The following is a 24,015-nucleotide window of genomic DNA, read 5'->3' as shown; positions in this document are numbered from 1 at the left end:
ATGTGTGGGTCATTAATGGAATGTCCAAATCTTGTCTTTCAGTACTTTCATCAGTCAATAGGCTTGTCAGGCTTTTTACAAATGCATGTGCCAGTTCGAGTTGCCAAGCGCAGGATTTAGATGTCCTTTCCCCTATGTTAGAAAATTGAACTCACTTTTTTAGGTGGAGTTTTCAAATATTCCAGATTTACTTATGTTGTTAGAAATGAAAGAAAATGACTTTCACAGCACTGGCTTTCATTGTAGCCATTGTAGAAATTATAGTAATTTAATCCATTGTTCTGCAGTGTCTGGCAGACAGCAACTTCTTTGTGATCAGTATAGCTGAATGAATCTGTGGGTCAATAATACATATAAAAATTAAGCTCAAATATCAAACAAAAGTGAATTTTGAATTGTATATTAATTTGTAAAATTCACAGTTCATGCTGATTTTGTTAGTTACATAAGCCATCATTTAGGGAGCAGAACCAATGCTCCTGACTTCTGTAACTATTTAACACAGCAGAAATTGGCAATATTTGCAACTTGCAAATAAAAAGCAAACAAATGATCTGTAAAGCAAAAATAATTTTTCATTTTAAATAATGAAAGAATTAGAAAATTTTGTAATTTTTTTGGTTCACTAATTGACCATGAACAAAAAAAGAATAATTTTAGTACCTTATTTAATATGATGCATCTGTTCTGCTCTGGTGACTAGTTTATCTGCTATCCCAGGCAATGTGTGAAAATAGTGCTCTTATTGTGGAGTCCCATGTAAATGACAGGGTACGTTGTTAATTACAGCTTTATTCTGCAAAATGAAAGTATCTGGTAAAATGACTGACTTCTGCATCCTTTACCAAAACACCTTCTCTGGTATTACCTGCATTTTCTAGATTACGTAAATGAGGAATGGCATTTAAGTGACTTGCCAAAGGTTACATAGGAAGTTTGTGGCAGGGAGAGTAACAAATCATGATCTCTGTATGTCAATGTGTTATTTGCTAGACTGCAAGCTTTTCATACAGATTATTGCTGTACTTAGGCCAAATATAATGTTGGGCTAATATGTCTGCACATTTTTTGTCAAGTACTTAAAGAGCTATAGATGAAAAGATAGGATAAAATATTAAGAGTGCACTATGTTTCAAAAGAAATCATGGAAGCTTTATTAATAATTTAAAACAACATTTGATCAACTTAAAAGGTGCTGTATCATGATTTGTTAATTAAGTTAGCAGATCTAAATGTTATGTTGTTAGTCATGTTTTGCTATAATTCTTTTTTCAAATCCAAACAAAATAAATTTTAATACTGAATTAAACTGCATCCTGTTATTTACTGAAGAACTGCATTCCAGATGTGCTGATATGTGAATCATCGTTTGTCTATTATGACAATTTCAGATTAATTAAACTAAATACAAATTATAATTCAGTATCCTATTTCTTTTTTTGTTTTGTTTTATTATCACAAAGTATATTTGTGGAGCAAAAGAGGTCTTTTAAGGAAAAATGTCATAACTTTTCTATCGAATTTTGATATTGTGCACTGGATACAGATTAGTTTTCATTGAAATTAAACATAAGTTTGACATAAGAATGGCCCTTCTGGGTCAGACCAAAGGTCCATCTAGCCCAGCATCCTGTCTTCTGACAGTGGCTGGTACTCAGGTGCCCCAGAGGGAATGAACTGAACAGGTAATCATCAAGTGATCCATCCCCTGTCACTCATTCCCAGCTTCTGGCAAACAGAGCCTAGGGATACCATTCCTGGCTAATAGCCATTGATGGACCAAGTTTTGCTGTTATGTTTGAAATAGAGCACAAATGCTAACATTATTATATTTTTAAAGTACAAGAAATGATGAGATGAAATTTGAATTAGTTGAATATTTCATTCTAAAGTAATTTAAAAGATCTTGCTGCTTTGTAGGAAAAACTAACAATTGTATAGTCTTAATACAGCCTGTGAATATCAATATTTGTGTGACAGTATAGGAGTAAGATGTAGAATGAAACACACACACACACACACACACACACACACACACACACACACACACACACACACACACACAAATAGCAACTAACTGAAAAGAAATATTAGGCTTAACCCAAAACTACATTGTTATATACTTTACATGGAATAAAGACTTAGTAGTGTACCTGGATGAAAGTTCAGTGGTGGATTCTCTGTGATGATTAATTGTAGAACAGACATAGCAGAGCCCCTCAAATAGTACTTAGTAAAAAGGCAATTTGGAAGCTTACCTCAACTCTAAATTCAGGAAGCCAAATTCTGTTCTCACTCAATGTGACTACACTGGGTCAAAAATTGACCTTGTTTTTTTAAAACAGCATGAACATGTTTTAATATAGGTTATACAATTCTGTAGAGAGTAAGAGGCTTTAGGAGAGTAGAGTCATCAGTGTGTTGTGCCCCGGAAATGAAGGGACTACAAAATCATTATATCCTGACAAATGGGGAGATGTTATTGGGTGAATAACTGACCCTACTCCACTCTACAGGAACTTTGGCACAGGAGATATAGTTGGTGTGGTGTTACATACAGCTATTCCTGGCTGGTGTAAATGCTCACAGGAATTATTGCAGCTGGGGAACAAATTAGGGCAATCCCTCAGTCTGCTCTAACTTGTTTTGGGGCACCTGACTGGCCCACAGAAGCCCCAGCATATGCAAGGTGTGTGTAACTTTAAGTGTGTGAGTAGTCCTGTTGACTTCTGCACATGATTAAGTGTTTAACTTGATCAGAATGTTAACTCATGGGAATACAGAGCTGTATATTTAGTTGTATTTCATTGTTCTAACTCTTCAATAAATACAGGCTTTCCAAGACTTGCAAGTCACACCAGAGTAGTTAATCTTTTCCTTTTGTATTTATTATCCTTAAATGGTGACCTAGGGTTTATATGGTTGTTAAATCCTGTTGCCAACTCTTTTGACAGTGCTAAAGGTTAACTATTAAAGAAACCAACAACAACAACAACCCACTACTGCCCCCTAAAAATTATCCTTATAAGCCCAAGGTTACATGAAAAATTGAAATTTGCACTGGGTTCTGCAACAACCTCTTGGAATATAAAAGGAGCTGAGAAAAATGTAATAGAAACAGCTGACGTATAGTCCTGCAGTTTTAAACAAATGTATATAGCAGATCTATTTTATTTGTTCATATTTGTCCAGCTCAATTATATTTGTATTGATTCTATGGTCAAGCAATATTTTTACTGTGATTATGTTTCCAGTACTTTGGGAGATTTATTTAGTTGACTCTTTGATGCTTAATTTTATATGTATTTGAAGTGAAGGTCCAGTCAAGGTCCTTGTCTTTACTCTAAATTAAACAATGACCTATTGATAAAGTTAGTTTGCATTTAATGTCCTGTTGAAAGAGGGATGGCTAATAGCTATGGGTGGAGAGTGTGAAGTGGTGCAAGAGCTTTCTGTTCCAACTCCTAATTTAAAGGAATCTTATTTCTCCTGACAAGAAGAAAAGTGTGGAACACATTAGTATGAAATTTATCTTGTAGTGGTTAGAGAGTCCTGCAGATTTTGAGAGAGGGTATTTGAAGAAAATTCTGCTAGAAAAAACAAAGCTAAACACTGCTGCCATGTGTTGTGATCTTGATAAAGTGTATTGCACAGTTAGTTGACCATTAATGGCCCAAAATACATCTGATACTAGCACTGGCTTATTCTTACATATCAGTAGTTTGACAGATACTGAGACTGAGAAAACATTTTGATGGCTCTAAAACAAAAATTTGACTTCTAAACTATTTATTTATTTATTTATTTATTTACTTCAGATATACTTATTTTAGGAAAATAAGTGTTATGGTACAGAATTTCAGTTTAAGAACATCTTCTGATAAATTATTTAAATACACCTCTGATTTTTAAATAGCAAAATCCTAGATTTTACAAATAACCATTTAGCAGTAACTAGAATGACAACAAAAACAAAACCTTTTTCTTATATAATATATTCAGCAACAAAGTGGGATGAAAGTTAGGCCAAGGCTGACTGCTTTCAAAAATCTCATAGCTAAATTTTGGGAGAAGCGAGAGTATCCTCTTTTAAACAGACTTTTTCTTAGCATTTTTTCAAAGTACAATTAATGATGTTCTCAAGTATAGTAGTATTCACAGCCAGAGCAAATCAGCTTGCTCTGTGACATAGTGAACAATAAACGAACAACTTCTGGCCTTTAATAAGGCCCAGCTTGTATTTCCATGTGAGACATTTATTTTGGATCAATTGACATGCTTTCAGAACTCATTCTTACTATTTATTTCTGTTGTATATGTATATATCTGTTTTGTTTGCAATCGAAGACCTGATCTGTCTCTCACTAAAGTCAATGGGAGCTTTCCACTGAGTTTAAAACAGATTTTTGATCTGATCCAGCTCACTTTGTTATATTCTTTTGGATTAAAAGAGAGCCACCACTAAGGTCAATGGAAGCATAGTTAAACCAGTGCTGAGTGCTTTTGAAAATCCTAACTTCAGTGTGGAATGTACTTGTTGTCTTTCCCCATTTTTGGATTCAGGTAAAACGGTGGTAGAAAAAAACAATGTAATTATGTAACTTTATTTGTCTCAGGTTCAAGAAGAGAACGTTGTGGGTATCGTATCATACGCCGTCATCGTAATTCAGAAGATCAAGTGCATTGCCCTGGCAAAGCTAAAAAGAATAGTGAAAATATAACCCGAGTGAAAGAAATCCTTCTTAGTGCACTCAGTCCTGAGCAGTTTGTTTTAACATTACTTGAAGCTGAACCTCCTAATGTGTTGCTGGTGAGTCGCCCCAACAAGCCATTTACAGAAGTCTCCATGATGATGTCATTGACAAAACTTGCAGACAAAGAATTGGTTCACATGATTGGTTGGGCCAAGAAAATTCCTGGTAAGAATTTCAAAAATTATTTTTTTCCATATAAATTTTGTACTAAGTACAAATACCTCTACCATAAATATTAATCCATTGTTTAGATTCTGAGGTAGAAGCAGCATGGCAATAAATGTGTAGGTTCAAGGCCTTAAGATTATACTTTTAAAATGGCAGTGGAAAACTTATAAATTCTGCAACAAAAGAAGTGAAAATTCTGTGCACAATATTTTAAAATACTGCAGAATTCTGTATATTTGATTTGTCAAAATCACACAATATAATCACACCAGTTTCAATTATTTTTGGTCATTTATTTCAAAGTACCTGTCAGCGAGTATGTCTGTAACAATACAGACAACAAAAAAGATTCAGGAAATGTTTTTTGACAAATAGATTCCTTACTAGGCATATTAATACAGAACTCTGAGTAATAATTCATTTAAACTACAGTACAGAACTGTATTTCCTGCACCCTTCAGAAGCAGTCAGGGGTAATGGAGGAGCTGAGGAGGGGAAAGTAATTGCTGGGAAGGAGCCTGGGTGTGAACTTGGAGGGTTGTTGGGTATGTGTAGGAAAAGTATCGAACAGTTTTTTTGGCGGGGACGGAGGGATTGTTAGGGAGCTTCCCCCTTGCAGACCCTGGCTGACCCCTAGCCTCTTGCATTCAGTCAGGTACATCTGCCACTGTCCCTATGTCTCCTTGCATCCCCTGTCCATGTGTCCCTCCACCCCCACTCAGCCACCCCCCCAGTCCCTATATGGCCCCACACATTGTCCCCTGTCCCCATGTGGCCCTGCATCTCCCTCCTCTCTGTGTCCCTGCACCTCCATTCCCATTCAGCCCCTGCCCCAGTCTGTCCTACTTGACTAGCCCTTATAAGCCCCTTTCTGTGACTCCCCAGCAGCCCCATGCTGTCTGTCTCCTGACCTGGCCCACAGGTGCTGTGAAGAAGGTAGGCTATTTCTTCTTCACGTGCTTGCTCATATCAATTCCAATTAGGTGTGCGAGTGCTGCGTGCACGATCATCGGAAGATTTTACTCTAGCAATACTTGGTGGGTCGGCTGAGGCGCCCCCTGGAGTGATGCCTTTATGGTGCCGGATATATACCCCAGCCAACCCAGCGCCCCCTCAGTTCCTTTTAATACCCGTGACTGTCATTGGAACTGTGGAGCTCAAACCATGCGCGGCCTGCCTTAAGCCGATGCCTACAGGAGACCCCCACGACTCCTGCTTGAAGTGCCTGTGGGGAATCTTATCAATCTGATAAGGGCCGCATTTGTAAGGCATTCAAGCCTCAGACTAAAAAGGAGCGGGACTTTCGCTTGAAGCAGCTCCTTATGGAAGTGGCACTTAGCCTGATGTCCTCGGCTCTGCACCGAGACCCGGCGCCGACTTCGTTGGTTCGCAGCACCCCTGCGGCACCAGAAGGGTCAGCACCATGTCCGGACACCAACAAAGACTCCCGGCACCGGACATCTCCAGCACCTCTACGAGCGTGGTGCCACTCGCTGTCTCCGGGACCAAAGAAGCAGCTCAAACAACCTGCTGTTCCCTTGCAGTTGCCGGCACCGCCTGTGCCTCCCTTGGAACTGCGTCCTGTGTTGGACCGTCCTGCAAAGGCACCAACCCCAGTACCGTTGACTCCAGCACCACAAGGGGCGTTGACTCTGGTGCATGTAAGCTCCCTGGTTTGTACCGTAGTCGAGCTCCGTCTGCCGTCCACTCCAGAGACTTTCTCCACGGCACGCAACCTGATTGCGCTCACCGAGCCGAGACCGTCGCAACCTTCGATACCGCTGGTACGGGCTGGTCTCTCAAAAGGAAAGCCCTCCATGCTGCGTCCTCTGTCGCAGAGACAGGAGGGCACCGATCCTGGTCCCAATCCTGGTCATGGTCCTGATCCAGACGCTGGTCTTGTTCACGGCACCGCTCGCCGTCCCGGCACCGGTCACACTCGCGGTGCTGCTCCGTCACACAAAGATCATCTTCCCGGTACGGTTGGTACTGGTCCAGCTCCTGGCACCGATCCTGACGCCGGTCCAAGTGCCGATCTACTCAGAGTCGCTCCTGGCACTGTTCCGCCCATAGATCTTCGTCAAGGTCCAGATCTGCCTCCCGGCACCAATATGACTGCCGGTCCCGATCAGGATCGCGGTACCGCTCGAGACCACGGCGCTGATCTCCATCTCCGTGGTGCGGTACCACGTGACAAGGTGACCCAGCATAAGCGCTTGGCTCCACCTTGGCTGTCCCGTCCCATCTCAAGGTCGTCCCAGGCAGAAAGTGGCTACCATGTCCAGGACCAAGATGCGGACGGTGCTAGCCAATGGCACGATGAGGGACAGGATCCTGGTCAGGGATGTCCACAATGGTCCTTTTGGACCCCTGGGGCATACCATCAGGCCCAAGGGGTCCCCTCAGGGGCTTCTCACTCTGCCCACTTGGAGCCCTTGATACCGGAGGCCACTCGCCCTCCCCTGGGTGGTTCGTAGGCCACGGCCCTGCCCTCAGTTCAGGCCCTTGCCCTTAGCATGGTGGACTTAGGGCAGCTGGACCCTCCCCAGCAAGACCTTCCCCAGGACCCATTAGTCCCAGGAGTATCCTCCTCATCTTCATCCAACGAGGCGGTGGCGGGTACATCTTCCTCTGGCCCCCCCCACTTATAGACCTCCATGCCCACCAGGAGTTGCTTCGCAGGAAGGCACAAAACATGAGCCTCCAGGTGGAGGAGGTGGTGGAGGTCGATAGTGGACATTCTATCTGCCGACACCCCAACCAGAATAGCCTTGCTCTTTATCCAGACTATCCAGGCTAATGCCACTATGATCTGGCAATCTCCGGCCTCTATTCCTCCTACTGCCAAAGAGGTGGAGAGGAAGTATTTGGTCCCCTCCAAGGACTACTAATACTTGTATATTCATCCCCAGCCATGCTCCCTCGTTGTACAGTCTGTTAATGAGAGGGAAAGATGCGGCCAACAAGCTCCTGCTCCTAAATCTAAGGACGCTAGACGCCTAGATTTATTTGGGTGCAAAATTTACTCTACTGGCAGCTTGCAGCTCAGAGTGACTAACCAGCAGGCCCTCTTGAGCCGCTACAATTATAATACCTGGAACTCAGTGCAAAAATTCAAAGAGCTTATTCCTCAGGAGTACAGGAAGGAGTTCAGGGCCCTATTAAAGGAGGGCAAGAAGGTAGCCAGAACATCTTTGCAAGCCTCAATAGATGCGGCAGACTCTGCGACTAGGTCTCTAGCCTCAGGCGTAGCTATGCGCCGCATCTCGTGGCTACAGGTCTCCGGTCTCCCACCAGAACTCCAGCAGACTATTCAGGACCTACCCTTTGATGGCCATGGTCTGTTTTCGGACAAGATGGACTTCAGAGTCTGAAGGACAACTGGGCCATCATGCGTTCACTGGGCATGCACCCCGGTGACACAGCGTCGGCTCTTCCGACCCCAACCACATCGCACCTACTCTAATCCTTGGCTGAGACAGGACTTCTCTAGAAGTTGTGGCTGGGATGGTAGGTGGAGACAGTCTGGTCCTCAGACAGGCGAGAACCAGGCCCCCCACAAACCATCGGCAGGGTCCAAACAACATTTTTGAAGGTGTGCCTGAGGGCGGAGCACCAGTCTTCTTCCAGGATCCTTCCCCGCCTTTCAACAACCACCTCTCCTATTTCCTCCCTGTGTGGTCCCATATAACGTCAGACCGCTGGGTCCTACATACGGTGGAAAGTAAATACCGCTTTCAATTTGTTTTCCCTCCCTCCCTGTCCCTCTTCAGGGACCCCTCTCAGGAGCAACTCCTTCTACAGAAGATGCAAACGCTCCTAGCTATTGGAGCTATAGAGGAGGTTCCAAGGGAACTGAGGGGCAGGGGGTTTTACTCACATTATTTCCTAGTTGCCAAGCAAAGGGCGGGCTATGGCCCATCCTGGACCTGCGTGGACTCAACAAATTCATGGTAAGGTTGAAGTCCTGCATGGTTTCCCTGGGGACCATTATTCCTTCCCTGGATCCTGGAGACTGGTACGCTGCCCTCGACATGAAGGACTCATACTTTGACATAGCAATTTACCAGCCGCACAGGCATTTCCTTTGCTTTGTGGTCAACCAATAGCACTTCCAATTTACCATCCTTCCCTTCAGCGTATCCACGGCACCAACAGTCTTTACAAAGTGTATGGCCGTCATAGATGCCTCCCTCCATCGACATTGGATCCAAGTGTTTCCGTGCCTCGACGACTGGCTTATTCAGGGTCACTCCAAGAACCAGGTGCAATCTCCTGTTCTGTTCATCATGAGCTTGTTCAGACAGCTGGTCCTGCTGCTCAGTGTCAAAAAGTCCACTTTGGAGCTGACCCAAAGAATAGACTTCATCAGAGCAGTCCTGGATTCAAGACTTGCCTGTGCGTGCCTACCGCACGCCCGCTTTCAGTCGATGGTGAGCATTATCCATGGCCTCCAAAGCTTCCCGACCTCGACAGCACGGACATACCTCGGTCTCCTGGGACACATGGTGTCTTGTACCTTCGTGACCAGACACGCCAGACTGCGCTTCTGTCCACTTCAGGCCTGGCTCTCAACCGTATACCGCCCATGCTGGGACAACCTGGGTACAGTGGTCATGGTACCGCCAGAAGTCTTAACCTCCCTGGTCTAGTGGCTGAACCCCAACTCGGTATGCGAAGGGGTACCATTCCATGCCCCGCAGCCCTCCCTGGTCCTAACCATGGATGCATCATCTTTGGGTTGGGGTGCTCACCGTGCAGACTTTCGTACACAGGGCCTTTGGTCCACACGAGATTTTCTTGCACATCAATGTACAGGAGCTGAGAGCAGTGCACCTGGCATGTCAAGTGTTCCGCAAGCACCTTCAGGGCTGTTGTGTTGCAGTTTTCACAGACAACACAACAGCCATGTTTTATATCAACAAACAAGGGGGAGCGCGATCGTCCCCCCTCTGTCAGGAAGACATTCACCTGTGGGAATTCTGCATAGCCCACTCGATCGACCTGGTGGCGTCGTTTCTCCCAGGAGTCCAGAACACCTTGGTGGACCGCCTCAGCAGATCCTTCTAGGCTCACGAGAGGTCAATTCGCCTGGACGTCATCCACTCTGTTTTCCGGAAGTGGGGGTTTCCCCAGATAGACCTATTCACCTCGTGTGAGAATTGGAAGTGCCAGGTGTTCTGCTCTCTCCAGGGACGCTTCCCGGGTTCCCTGTCGGATGCCTTCCTGATACCGTGGAAAAACCGCCTGTATTACGCCTTTCCTCCATTCCCGTTAGTCCACAGGGTCCTTCTCAGGTTGTGCATAGACAGGACCCACTTAATTTTGATCGCCCCGGCGTGGCCCAGGCAGCATTGGTATACCACTCTCCTCGATCTGTCGGTGACCACTCCAATTCCACTTCCATTGTGGCCAGACCTGATCGCTCAGGAACACGGACGACTCCCACTCGGTGCAGCAGGTACTTTTGGGTAGCAGAAAGCCCTCTACCATGTATTTGGCCAAGTGGGAGTGTTTCTCCTGCTGGTGTGCTCTGAGCAATATTGCCCCTCTGGAGATGCCAGTACCTACCATCTTAGACCATCTCTTGTCCTTGAAACAGCAGGGCCTAGCAGTTTCATCCATCAGAGTACACCTAGCAGCGATTTTGACCTTCCACCCGGGCGAAAATGGGCGCTCGGTCTTCTCCAATCCCATGGTCAGCAGGTTCCTCAAGGGATTAGAATGCCTGTACCCGCAAATTCGGCATCTGGCCCCTACATGGGATGTCAACCTTGTCCTATCCAGACTCATGAGTGCCCTGTTCGAGCCGATAGCCACCTGCTCGCTCCTGTACCTTTCCTGGAAAACAGCCTTCCCCGTAGCTATCACCTCGGCGAGACGTGTGTCAGAGCTTAGAGTCCTCAGATTGGACCCACCGTATATGGTGTTCCATAAGGACAAGGTACAGCTGCGACTACACTCTGCCTTCCTTCCTAAAGTGGTGTCTGCCTTCCATGTCAACCAAGACATCTTCCTCCCGGTCTTTTATCCAAAGCCGCACACTTCTCGACAAGAACAACAGCTGCACTCCCTAGATGTTTGCAGGGCCCTTGCCTTTTACATCGAACGAACAAAAGAAACCTTTTAGGAGGACGACCCAGCTGTTTGTAGCTGTGGCAGACCAGATGAAGGGCCTTCCAGTCTCCACTGAGCGCATTTCATCCTGGATCACATCATGCATCCGTGCGTGCTATGACTTAGCTGGTGTCCCAACTACGCACCTTACTGCCCACTCCACTCGGGCTCAAGCTTCGTCCTCTGCCTTCCTGGCTCATGTACCCATACAGGAGATATGTAGGGCAGCAACTTGGTCATCGGTGCATACTTTTGCTTCCCACTATGCGATCATCCAGCAGTCAAGGGGTGAAGCGGAATTTGGCTCAGCTGTTCTGCACTCTGCAACATCTCACTCCGACCCCACTGCCTAGGTAATGCATCTGACGAAGTGGGTATTCACCCACGAAAGCTCATGCTCCAAAACGTCTGTTAGTCTATAAGGTGCCACAGGACTCTTTGCTGCTAGGTAAGGCTGGGAGTCACCTAATTGGAAGCGATATGAGCAAGCACTCGAAGAAGAAAAGATGGTTACTCACCTATGTTACTGTTGTTGTTCTTCGAGATGTGTTGCTCATATCCTTTCCAAACCTGCCCTCCTTCCCCTCTGTCGGAGTAGCTGGCAAGAAGGAACTGAGGGGGCTCTGGGCTGGCTGGAGTATATATCCGGTGCCATAAAGGTGCCACTCCAGGGGGTGCCTCACCCAACCAACCGAGTGTTGCTAGGGTAAAATCTTCCGACGATCGTGCACATGGCACGCGCACACCTAATTGGAATGGATATGAGCAACACATCTGGAAGAACAACAGTTACAAAGGTGAGTAACCTCTTTTCTCTTCCCTAGCTGGCTGGGAGCGGCTGCTCCGTTCTATCACCATAGTGCCCTCTGGTGGGCAAAAGGTGGAATTGCAGCAACTTTCCAGCAGAAGCTTTTTCTGGGGGGAAAAAAACTTAAAATATGTGATGATCCTTAATTATGCACAATGCACAGTAGCACAGAATTCCCTCAGAAATAAAAACTCTTTGACCTCCATAATTCACCAAAAATGTTTTGATTTAGAGAGCAACCATATCATTTTAAAATTAATGAACCCTTGTTTATTAGACAAGATCAGCAATAACATGTAATGTTAATTATGTCCTTTTTGAGAAGTGGACTAAAGAGCAGTTTTGTTAGGAACCATAAATTAGCATTTTAATATGTCAACAGTGATTAATAGATTGAATAGTGATGAATATATCTTTCTCCACTTAAGTATTTAATTTAATTTAAAATAGCGCTATAATTTTAAAACAGTTAAGACCAAATTCATCCCTGGAATTCTGATGAACGGCTCCCATTATAGTAATTGAAAACAACATGCATTTACTTCATTGTTGCTATACAAGAGCATCAGCTTGCTAAGTAGTATGTAATACTGTGCTCAGATTGATTACATGTTCTGTTTAGAGGCAAAAATAGTTAGGAATATTCAGGGAATTATTTTATTTTTCATTTATTGGTAATGCAAAGAACAAGTATTAAATCATAACCTTATTTGTTCTGGGCTAGAAAATCTACAGTTTTATGCCAACCCTGTTATTATGACCTACTGCTTTTCTTTTTTTTTTTCTTCTTACAAAATCAGAATGTAACTGATCACAAATCTCTGTTCAAGAAGGGCCCAGGAGAAAAATAGGAACAGTTTTGCCAGTAAAGCTGTGAAACAATGGATTTTTCCCTTCTGAAAAATTGAAGAAAAATTTTTCAAGTTGAACTGAAAACAAAATATTTCAAAACTTCTAGCAAACTGAAAAATCAAAAAATTAATTTCAGGTTGAATTAAATGCTTTGTCTTTTGACACAATCAAAACATTTTTGTTTTGGTTCTTACTATTTAAAAATGTTTTTTAATTTTTTAAAAAACATTTAGTTATTTGGAACTAAAAAATTTGAAACCTTTTGTTTAAAAAATGTTGAAACATAATTTTTCATTTTTTGGGAATATATTTTAGGGTTTTTTTTTAACTGAAACAGTTAAGTAGAACTGACACAAATTTATGAAACATTTCAGTGTCACTTTCTGTTGAAAAATAATTTTGGTTGAAAAATTTCAGCCATATCTACTCGCTAGTCTAAGTGGCAGATCATTGACAAAGTTGTAAGAAGAGGCTTGCCTTCTCTTTGGCCACATTGTTTAGCATATACTAAGCCAATGACTGTAGTCCCTCAGTTTTCTGAGAAGCAAATTCACCAGCAGAATAGTAGCTAAATAAAAGAAACATTTAAACAATAAAGGAACACCGAGATACAGCATCATAGGACTCAACCAGGCAAACACTTATCTTCAAGCATAGTGCTTACTACTAAGAGTAGTCCCAGTAAGACTACCGTAGGACTATTAGTGGTAGTGAGTGTGACATCTGGTGGTAAGTGTTTGCAGGATTGAGTTTTTGCTTGAGAGATGAACTAGATGGTGAGAACTCATGGCAAGCTGAAGAAAGAAGATTAGACTGCGAACTGAGGCTTGAATGTCTAAACCAGGGATCGGCAAATTTTGGCACACAGCTCGTCAGGGTAAGCACCCTGGCAGGCCGGGCCGGTTTGTTTACCTGCCATGTCTGCAAGTTTGGCCAATCGCAGCTCCCACTGGCCGTGGTTCGCTGTTCCAGGCCAATAGGGGCGGCGGGAAGCAGCGGCCAGAACATCCCTTGGCCCGCGCCGCTTCCCACATCCCCTATTGGCCTGGCGAGCCATGTGCCAAAGGTTGCTGATCCCTGGTCTAAACCATTCACCCTTATTCCTAGTGGTGTAAAATATGTGTAAATTTAAGGAAGAGGACGCTAAACAGTGATTCCTATTGTGCATCAGAATGTTTTGTTACTGTTCAGGTTGATTGGAGAAACTGCAGAACTGTATTCCATTGGAATATGTGGTTCTGTCGAAATTACACATTTTGCAAAATTAGGTTAATTTTATTTTGGGGACAAGTTCCAATGTGTTCAGAAAGAAATGTATGTTTTGTTTAATGCATTTTCTTTGTAACTATTGTATTTAAAGCATTAAATTATTTTTTGTTTCAGATTATTTTAATTTCACAGAGAATTATTAAATTTTCAGTTTTCAATCCAGTTTGAATAGAGCCAACTTTTAAAATTTCAAGTCCTTCATGAAACAGAACTTTAATTGCCACTCTGATTACTATATTTTGTTGCTGAGTTTTTGTTTGGTTTGTTTTTTGCATACTTGTAGTGTCTTTATTTTCAGAGCACTGCAAATCTTGGTGATATTCCAACTACCGGAAAAAAGTTAAGGCAATTAGAAATCATCATACAGATCCTAGAAGCATTATAAGAGTATTGTGTGTGTTATTTTTACTAATTAGCTTGTGTCTTATAGAATAAGAATAGACAATTAGTTTGAGAACAATGCAGAAAATAGAAGTGACATTAAATTGAATGCATTCCCAATTCTGAGTGCCCAACACTACCTCTTGTGATAGCTAACACAACTTTTACTTGTTGTCTTATTTTATCACTCAAAGCAGAAGTGACAGTAATGGGTATGTGCATTATATTAGTTACTTTCCTAGATGGCAAGCTATTGCTGCTTTTCATAAGTATTTTTTTAATTAATATTTTCTTTAATTTGAATGTGTGTTTCTATTTTTTAGGGTATTATTTTTGGTCATATTGTTCTATTGTGATTTCAATTTGCCACATTGGCTTTTGTCTATTGCAGAATATATTTTTGGTGTTAGTGGGTGTGATCAGGCTGAAATATTTTTCTCAGTTTAGCGGCATAGAAATCTTCAAAATGATTTTTGCTTTTAAAGTTACATTCTTTTTAGGTTAGCTAGTTTAACGTAGTAGTGATCAGGAACTGCACTGTTCACTGTTGTCTACTTTTGCTATATTCTTTTTCATATAGATTCAAAGGCCAGAAGGGACTATTGCTCATATCTTGAATACTGCGTGCAGATGTGGTCACCTCATCTCAAAAAAGATATATTGGACTTGGAAAAGGTTGAAAAAAGGGCAACAAAAATGATTAGGGGTACAGAATTGCTGTGGTATGAGGAGAGATTAATAAGACTGGGACTTTTCAGCTTGGAAAAGAGATGACTAAGGGAGGATATGACAGAGATCTATAAAATCATGACTGGTGTGGCGAAGGTAAATAAGGAAGTTGTTATTTACTCCTTCTCAGAACACAAGAACTAGGGGCCACCAAATGAAAGTAATAGGCAGCAGGTTTAAAACAATCAAAAGTGAGTATTTTTTTACGCCACGCCCAGTCAACCTGTAGAATTCCTTGCCAGAGAATGTTGTGAAGGCCAAGATTATAACAGGGCTCAAAAAAGAACTAGATAAATTCATGGAGGATAGATCCATCAATTAGCCAGGATTGGCAGGGATTGTGTCCGTAGTCTCTGTTTGCCAGAAGCTGGGAATGGGTGACAGGAGATGGATCACTTGATGATTACCTGTTCTGTTCATTCCATCTGGGGCACCTGGCATTGGCCTCTGTCGGATGACAGGATACTGGGCCAGATGGACCTTTGATCTGACCCAGTATGGCTGTTCTTATGTTCTTATTGTGATCATCTAATCTGACCTCCTGTATTACACTGGCAATAGAAATAGGGTGACTAGAACTCATTCCCACTATATACCATTGAGTTCCATAGCTTAGTAGGACTTTTGAAATAGGGTGACCAGAACCAAAAACAATATTTCAGGTGAGAGTGTACCATTTCATTTATATAGTGGCATTAGAACATTTTAATTTTTATAATGGCATCTTATTTATTATACTGCCAATTTTGTTTTTGTGTATTTGTTTTGTTTGTTTGTTTGTTTTTGGTATGCTTTTTTGACTGCCACTGTACATTGATCAAAAGTTTTCCTTTCACCGTCTAAAGCGACAGGTCCTATTCCTGCATGGTTACAGTTAATTTACAACTCAGCAAAGTGATGCACATTTGCTTAACTTTGATGTGTATCTCTATGATTTTTCTTAGTCTTGTCTGGCTTTGACTGACCTAAATCTTCATTTAGAGAAGACACATACAAGGGGCACATAATAGAAGTATACAAAATACCAAATTATATAGATAAGACTCTGTGCGATAATTGGATCCAGATTCTGTGACACTGGCAGTAATTCTAGTAATTCTATATCAGCTGAAAATTAAAAATCGATGTTTTTATTAAATTAAATATGAAAAAGAATTATATAATCCATACAGTAGCCAGTGTTGTTTATTTTGATATTAAGTTTGATTTGTTGTTGCCACAACCCAAGTTTTCATTATTTAAAATCTATATTTCTAGACCTCATGACATAATTGTCTCCCTGAGTCTGCAGACTGCCTGAAACAATAGCTCTGAAAAGCATGAGCTTCTCCATGTTAACACTGAAGTCTACAGATGACAATGTAAATGCTAGCTCTGTTAACTATTTCTCTGCAGATCACTTTAACAAAAACAGACAGCTACTGTGCTTTATGTGCAATCCCATACTGCCTCCCATACCAGAACAGATTCCAAAAGCCCCAACAGCCCATTCCATAGCTTACCAAAACCTCCAGCTTCACCCTGACAACTTGCACAAAGCAGGCATTTTCAATTCAAAAATATATCTCACTTATTGAAAACAAATGTTCTAGAGCACAACCTGCAGCAAGCCATGAATTTCCCAGCATATTCCATGGCAAAAGAATCATAGAGAGCATGGGACCCTGGGCTTAGAGAAGGTAAATTGGAAGCTCCTATTTTTTCCTTTCTCTTACTATAAGAAGGGGCTATTGAATGAAACACATTTAAATCTTACACAAAGGGAATACTTTTTACAAAATGTATACGAACATGTGGAACTCATTACTACTATACATCAAGTCCAGTAGTTGAGTGGATTAAAAAATAGGAATTGGGCATTTTTATGAATAATGAGAACATCCACAGATATATTGGGCAGGATAACAAGAACCTGAGTGGCTATAAAAATCTCACAATATAAAAATCTAATTCAACTGATTGAAAAGGGTTAGGAATAAACTGCATCTGTGGTCAGGTTACGTCATGATTTTCCACTATGGGGTTTTAGAGGAATTATGGGTGTTTGTTTGGAAGTCATGCACCTTGTTTAGTTGCCCAACTATAGATACCCAGGTTTGACAAGGCTTAAGCTTGGTTGTGAACACAGGTGCACTGAAATTAGACCACTGGTCTGGTCCCTTGTTCCGTTTGTCCCTCCTTGATTTTTGAGCCTCATTACATTTGACCATCCTTTTGTTTCTTTCATTTTTAATTCTCTTTGTGTATTCTCTCCCGCTCTCTTTATCTCTGTTGTTCTGTCTCTTAATCATCCTCTGTACTGGAGCAGTGTCCTACTAGGAGCAGCAGCGGAGGATCAGTTCTCCAGTAGGAGCAGTAGAATGGAATGGAATGGAATGAGTTACACTCTGCTACTGCTTCTTCTGTTCCTTTGTTGCTGCTAATAGAAATTTACCTTGCTCAGAGAGGTGTGTAAACCTAGAGCTGGCTCTGTGCATACAGAGGAATTTCATCCTATATGCAAAAGCAGTAGCACAGGTATGATTCGTCATGATTTTAAAACTGTTTTGTGGTAAGTTTTCTCCACAACATATAACTTGTGACTATTTTCTTCTAGTGTCTGAAACAGATAGGTGGACATGTCTGATGTTGTTATTTCATTGTTTTAGGCTTCATAGAGCTCAGTCTGTACGACCAAGTGAGGCTCTTGGAGAGTTGTTGGATGGAAGTTTTAATGGTGGGTTTGATGTGGAGGTCGATTGATTATCCTGGCAAGCTAATTTTTGCACCAGATCTTGTATTAGACAGGTAAGGAAAAATATAAATTAGTCTCTTCTGATGTATGTTTAATTTCAGCATATGGTACAAGGGAACATATGGCCATTAGGGATACTATTAACATTTCACATTTGAAAGTGAAAGTAAATGATGCTGTAAAAATAATGTCATGAGGTTCCTAATCTCTCCAGTAGATCAAGAACTCTTGACAAAAATAATATTGTCAGGTGGATCAAACTTGTGAGGTCCTTAATTCCTGTCATAAATAACTATGTTCAACATACCAGTATTTGTTGATTTCTCTAGTGTCTGTCCAGCACTGTAGACACTTACTAAATTTTAAAAAAACACAATTTAAAAATAGTTTTTGTAGCTACTATATTCCCCCCAAGAAAGACTAGACATTTTATCAAAACATATCTCATGATCCCCACCTAAATATATTTCTATAGCATCTTCTCTATTTGCAGTATCATTATAGTACACTAATTTTTCTAAATATGGCAAAAATAACAGGCTTTGCAATGTTAGTGAAGTAGGGAATAGCTGTGTGTCTGTGTGCTATATAAATAAAATAAACACTGAAAACTTTTCTTTAGTTGAGTTAATTTCATATGTTACAAGTGACCATATTGCCATTTTCAGGCATCCGCATGAATTACATCCCACCCAACTGGCACCAGTTGGGTGGGATGTAATATGAACAATTCTCTGCAAGACCTAATCAGAATTTTGAGCAGGTTCCCAAAGGTGAAAAGTCAATTAAATAATCTACTATTCTACCTGGCCCTAAAATATTGTCTCTTAAGCACTTTGCACCTATGGGGAAAAAAAGCAAAAATTCAGATCTGTAACAGTAATGTGCCTGAGTGAGATACAAAGCATCATCTTATAGGCCTGGTCTACACTGGGGGGGAATCAATCTAAAATACGCAACTTCAGCTATGAGAATGGCGTAGATGAAGTCGACGTATCTTAGATCGACTTACCTCCCATCCTCACTGTGCGGGATCGACGGCTGCAGCTTCCCCATCAACTCCGCTTCCGCCTCTCGCCCTGGTGGAGTTCCGGAGTTGACAGCAGAGCATTCGGGGATCAATTTATCATGTCTAGATGAGACGCGATAAATCGATCCCCGATAGATTGATCGCTACCTGCCGATCCGGCGGGTAGTGTGGATGTACCCTTAAGCTGCAGATAGTTAAAAGGCAATATTGGTTCTGTAGCAAAGGAACCAAATTCTGTTTCCAAATGATATGGCATAAATGTTGATTTACTTACATAAAAATCATTTCAAGGATATGCTTTGTTCAAGACGATGCTAAAGAAATTACTAAGAAAAATGTGTTATGCATTGGATTTTTATAAAAGCAGGTATGTTCTGATTCTTCTTCGAGTGATTGCTCATATCCATTCCATGTAGGTGTGTGCGCGCCGCATGCACGTTCGTCGGAAGACTTTTACCCTAGCAACTCAGTGGGTCGGCTGGCTGGCCCGCCCTGGATGGCGCCACACACCGCGGATATATTATACCCACCGACCCACCTCACCTTCCTCTTCTTCCGCCCGTATCGTGTTGGGACAAGGAAGTGCGCGGCGGTTGACTTCCACTTCTACTCTACTGTTTAATCTAGTTTATATCGTTAGTTATAATTTTTATATTATTGTTGTATTTTTTTTGTTTTTTTTGTTTATAGTAGTATATATTTATTATTTATTTCAGGGGTTCAGGAGTTTATCCCTTCCCCTCACCAGTGCCCCGTCCCATGCCGTTTTATAATGCTCGCCGCCACAAGCCGATGCTGACAAGAGATCCTCTCCTCTCCTGCCTTGAGGAATCTCCTCCTCCTCAGTGTGATTTTGCAGGCCTTTAAAGAGAAAGCCGAGAACAAAGAAGCGGGACCTGACGGAGGCAGCTCTGAGGGCTCTGGCTCCTCTCTGCTCCTCTCACTCCGTCTTCGGCAAGAAGCGCTCACTGGTCAGTCCGCCCGCTCCCTCCGGCCGGATCGCCCACCGCGCCGCCGGCCGCAAGCCGCCGTCGCTGGCATCAAAGTCCTCCTGGATCTCTCAGGACTCCTGAGGGCGAGCGCTGCGTCCCGCCCTGCTGCCCGCAGCCCCTGCTCCCATGTTAAGCTGTGTGCCCGGCGATCGCCCGGCACGCGCTAACTCGCAATATCCGCACCGCTTAACTCTGGCCATGCAGTGGCCTCGAGTCGGTGCTGTGTCGAGGGCGTCCTGAACCGTGCGCGGTGAGAGCTGTGCTTGCGCTGAGCTGCTACTAAGTCACTGCCCGCCGCACCTATACCTGCTCGCACCGCCACCATACTCACTGGGCGGCCCCGGCCAGTTGGCACCGCCCACACCGCCATGCAAGAGCCGTCGAAGTCGGTACCGGCACCTCCCCGGTACGCTGCGCTTGAGCTCGCTTCGCTCGCTTGCTGCGCTGCGCAGCAGAGCGCTGCCTCCGGCGCTATACTGCCATGTCTGTGCGGTTCTGATACCTGCACGGGCCCACGGTCCCCCGACCACCGACCGGCCGTCGACTCCCCCACTCCTCCCCGGCCTGAACGCCCCCCCGCTCCAGGGCGGTTTGTCGGTCCACAGAGCCTCCACTCCCCGCGCGGAAACATTTCCACAGCGAGGAGTTGATGCATGGCCGCTGATTGCGGCCTCGGCCGGCACCGCCCGCGTATTGACCCTCGGCTGTCCTGCCTTCCTGCAGGGGCTTCACGACCGGCACGCGTTGACCGTCACAGACACGCCGGCCTCGAGATGGCGGTCCCGCCCTCGGTCCCTGGTGCGTTGCAGGTGCAGGCACCCACTCACACCGCTGGCACCGTTCCCCGTCATCGGGTGCAGCGCATATGCCCCGGGCGAGATCGGCCCGATCCGACTCCTGGCACTCGAGCCTCCCCCTCCTCTCCAGGCACACTCCACTCCTCTCCCGGGCCGGCCAGCCCGCGCCGAGCCTCGGTATCTCGCCTCCGCTCCGCGCGCGCCGGTCGCGCCCACCATTCTCTCGCGCCCGGTACTGGTAGCCCAGACTGCGGTGACGAATCATAGGCGTCTGGAGCTTCTTCCTCATGGCTCCCCATTCTTCTGGGCCATCATTCATACATTCGCACCACACCAGAGTCCCCCGGTGCCCCCAGCCCCAGGCCAGACCCCTGCCTGCAGGCAGTGGCTGCATCAGCTTGCTATCCCCATCAAGGCCTCCCTACCTGTCCTCCAGAGGCTCTGTTCTTGGCGAGACAGACTGGACAGGAGGCGACACAGTTAGCTCCCCCCTCTTCCCACGGAGGGGATCAGGCCGGTTGTGCAGTTCCCATCCCCACCCAGGAGGAGGAGGTCCAGGAAGGGTCCCCCCAGGACCCACACACCTGGTCCCCTCTTCTCCCCAGATCCCAGATGAGGCGGAGCAGGGCCATCCCGACCTCTCCTCCGAGTGGCACTCAATATACTCCTCAGCTGGTGAGACCTCAGACAGAGTGGATCATAAACCTCCAAGTGGAGGAATAAGTCTCGAGAGAGAGATCTCGGTAGAGGCTCTCCATTGGGTGGTCCCTGTGCCCATGAAGGTGATCCAGGCCAATGCCCTACCTCCAATGCAAGTACAGCCTCCCAGTCTCACGCCTCTATCAGCCCCACAGCCAAGTATATAATATGTCACATGGAGTACCTTCTGTAGTACCTCCAGGCTTTCTCCCTTGTCCTCCTTCCCCCAGCCAGTCAGTCAGCCTGGAGGAGGGGGCCGGCCAGCCCCAGGCAGCCCCTAGATCCAAGGCGCTCGCGGGGGCCCTGGGCCGTGGTGCAATACAAGCAAGCCCCGCGTAGCCCCGCAACTCCCAAAACCAAGCCCTGCCTCTGCGTTAGAGCATCATGGGCGGGGTCAAGAGAACTGAGTTAGTTTCTCAGATCTCCCGTCAGATTGAAGACCTCCTGCTGGCTTTGGATGGCAGACTCCACGAAATTCCTTCCGACTCCTTGTTGGATGTGGGACTCTGGCTGTGGCTACTCTGGCCTCGGACTGGCGAGGAGGCTCATTCATCTCACAGCGTGCAGCCCCTTCACAGGAGCTGCTGCTCAATATACCAGGACTGTCCAAATCACCCAAAACTGTGCGAAGGCCTAAAGGGGCTGGGCAAGCAGCCCATGCACTCTGCTCAGGACAGCACACTCCCTCAGCAGTCTCCTGCCGCACCCCTGCAGCTGCCTGGCCGCCAGCTCAGGCCACCCAGGCCAGCTGCGACAGCGGCGCAGTTTCAGTGCAGGGGCAGGCTGGCCTTGCGTCGAGTTGAGGTTGGCAGAAGCGGCCTCTCACGCTCAATTCTCAAGAGATTGAGGAGGAGTCCAATCCTCAAGCACTAGGGGAGAGGTTCCATCTCAAAGGGGAAAAAGGTCTCTAATCCAGGTTCTCCTGATCCTCTAAAAGTGAAGGGGTATAGATATCCTATGACCGACGGGAGATGAGTTGGATATCCGATATACCTGGATCCGGATGGTATCCCATGGGGACCGTATGGTCATATGATCCCGGAGATAGGTATGCCGCTCCCATTTGAGCACCGAACGTTTTCACGTCGCCATTTCATTTCAGTTCTCATTTCAGTTTTACGGCCTCTTTACCTCCATTTGTACCCTCCGGTCCTCCCAATCGTAATCGCCCAGCCCCGCTGTATCACAGTGTCGTCGCGTGCGTGGCCCGCCCTCTCCGCCTTCGCATACCACGGGGCCCCAGTCGCTGGTTACCACGCTGGGCGTCGACCCACACCCTATCTCCACACCGGGCGATGATCCATATAGCGAGATATCCCTCTGATTGTTTCTCCAGGATGATTACTAGGCCACCTGATACTGGAGTGGACTTCCACCTGAATAGACTTGCACCCTTCCACCCTGGACTTCCAGTATCCATTTACTAAGCCTTGATTTCCTTCCCTTCCTGCAACTTTGGTTTCCCAACCTGTCTCCATCTTCGGCCGCACATTGCCAACTTTGCAGTGCCCTGGGGGGCATTGGCAACATCCTTGCCAACTGCACGTGACTCACCTCTCCCAGCCACAGACAGCATGGTCGTGTCATGGTGGCACCGATCCCCAGACCTCCTGGGCTCTGTGCATGACGGGGTGCCTGATGTGTGTGTCCTGCGCTGTCGCGATCGGGCCACCCTGTCCCTGACCTGTGCATGGGTTCCATCCCTTCCACCTCTCACCCCACCTCAGTGATGGACTCCCCATCTCTTCCTGCTGTGCTCACTTGGGTCCAATCAATGTCCCCACCTTGAGATTGGTCTGCCTCTGCCCTTGCATCAATGCAGCACCTTGCGAGCAGCAGTCTTCTGTTTGTAGCCACTCAACAGCACCTACACAGGCTGTGTGTCTCGCTGTGCAAGCACGTTCTCGGCTCGCACCACATTGCGCGGTCCAACTCTCACCGAGCTCACAGCTCAATTCTCTCTTGCAGGAGCGCTCCAGCTCTGGGACTCCTGCACAGCTCAATCGGGGACTCCACGCCTGTCCTCTCCTCTCTCCCCTTTCTCTGGCGGGATCGCTTCAGCGGATCCTTCCTGTCTCTCAAGTGGTTGATTCCTCCTCTGGATGCATTACAGAGGCCTTCCCCGGCCTTCTCGCGAAAACAGAGAGAGAGACGAGCCGCTGCCCAAGCTCTCCGCTCGATCTTGGCTGCTCTTGCTTCTGATGCCGAACTCCAGCCGCTCACCGTCCCACACATTCGCGCCCAGCCACTGGTCGCAGGTCCTGGCCACTCCACAGGACACCAGGCACAGCCAACCGTGTCCCAGGCGTTGCCCAGCCCACAGGTACCTCATACCACTGACCGGTCCCCCTTTTCCCCACCCTCCCCCGCCAGACCTCATGCACCCCTGCTGCTCAACAATCACCAAACCACCCCGCCACTATCCTGCAGCTCGTTGCACCTCCTGTGCCGGCCTGCCCAATCTAAACCATCTGCTTACGTTGTTCTGCCTCAGTTCTCTAAGGTCTCCTGTGGTCTCTTGGTTCCTCACTTTCGTTAGTTTCCTCTGCCCAACTGGCAGTCTTTTCTTTCTTCAGACTCACAAATCTTCCAACATCCTTCACTCCGATCTTCCCTCACTCATTAAGATGATCTTCTAACAGCAGCGGCCTCCAAGGGAAGTTCATCATTATCTTCCGCCTCTCA

At 45.3% G+C, this 24,015-nt stretch overlaps 1 protein-coding gene across 9 annotated transcripts in view; it reads left to right on the top strand.

Annotated features, from left to right (window-relative positions):
- The window catches only part of ESR2 (estrogen receptor 2), a 175,387-nt gene that overhangs the window by 44,884 nt on the left and 106,488 nt on the right, over window positions 1-24,015 (top strand). For all 9 annotated transcript variants that reach the window (XR_005597560.1, XR_005597562.1, XR_005597561.1 and 6 more), the window contains 2 exons: window positions 4,617-4,919; window positions 17,727-17,865. Coding sequence is in view for 4 of the 9 variants with exons in the window: in XM_039534661.1 (XP_039390595.1) it covers window positions 4,617-4,919; window positions 17,727-17,865 (442 nt within the window). In the remaining 5 variants the exon portion in view is untranslated. The remainder of the gene's footprint in view (window positions 1-4,616; window positions 4,920-17,726; window positions 17,866-24,015) is intronic.

This window comes from Mauremys reevesii, linkage group 4 (genome assembly GCF_016161935.1).
Source record: "Mauremys reevesii isolate NIE-2019 linkage group 4, ASM1616193v1, whole genome shotgun sequence".
Lineage (NCBI taxonomy): Eukaryota > Metazoa > Chordata > Testudines > Geoemydidae > Mauremys > Mauremys reevesii.
This window is presented reverse-complemented; position numbering and strand designations above follow the sequence as displayed.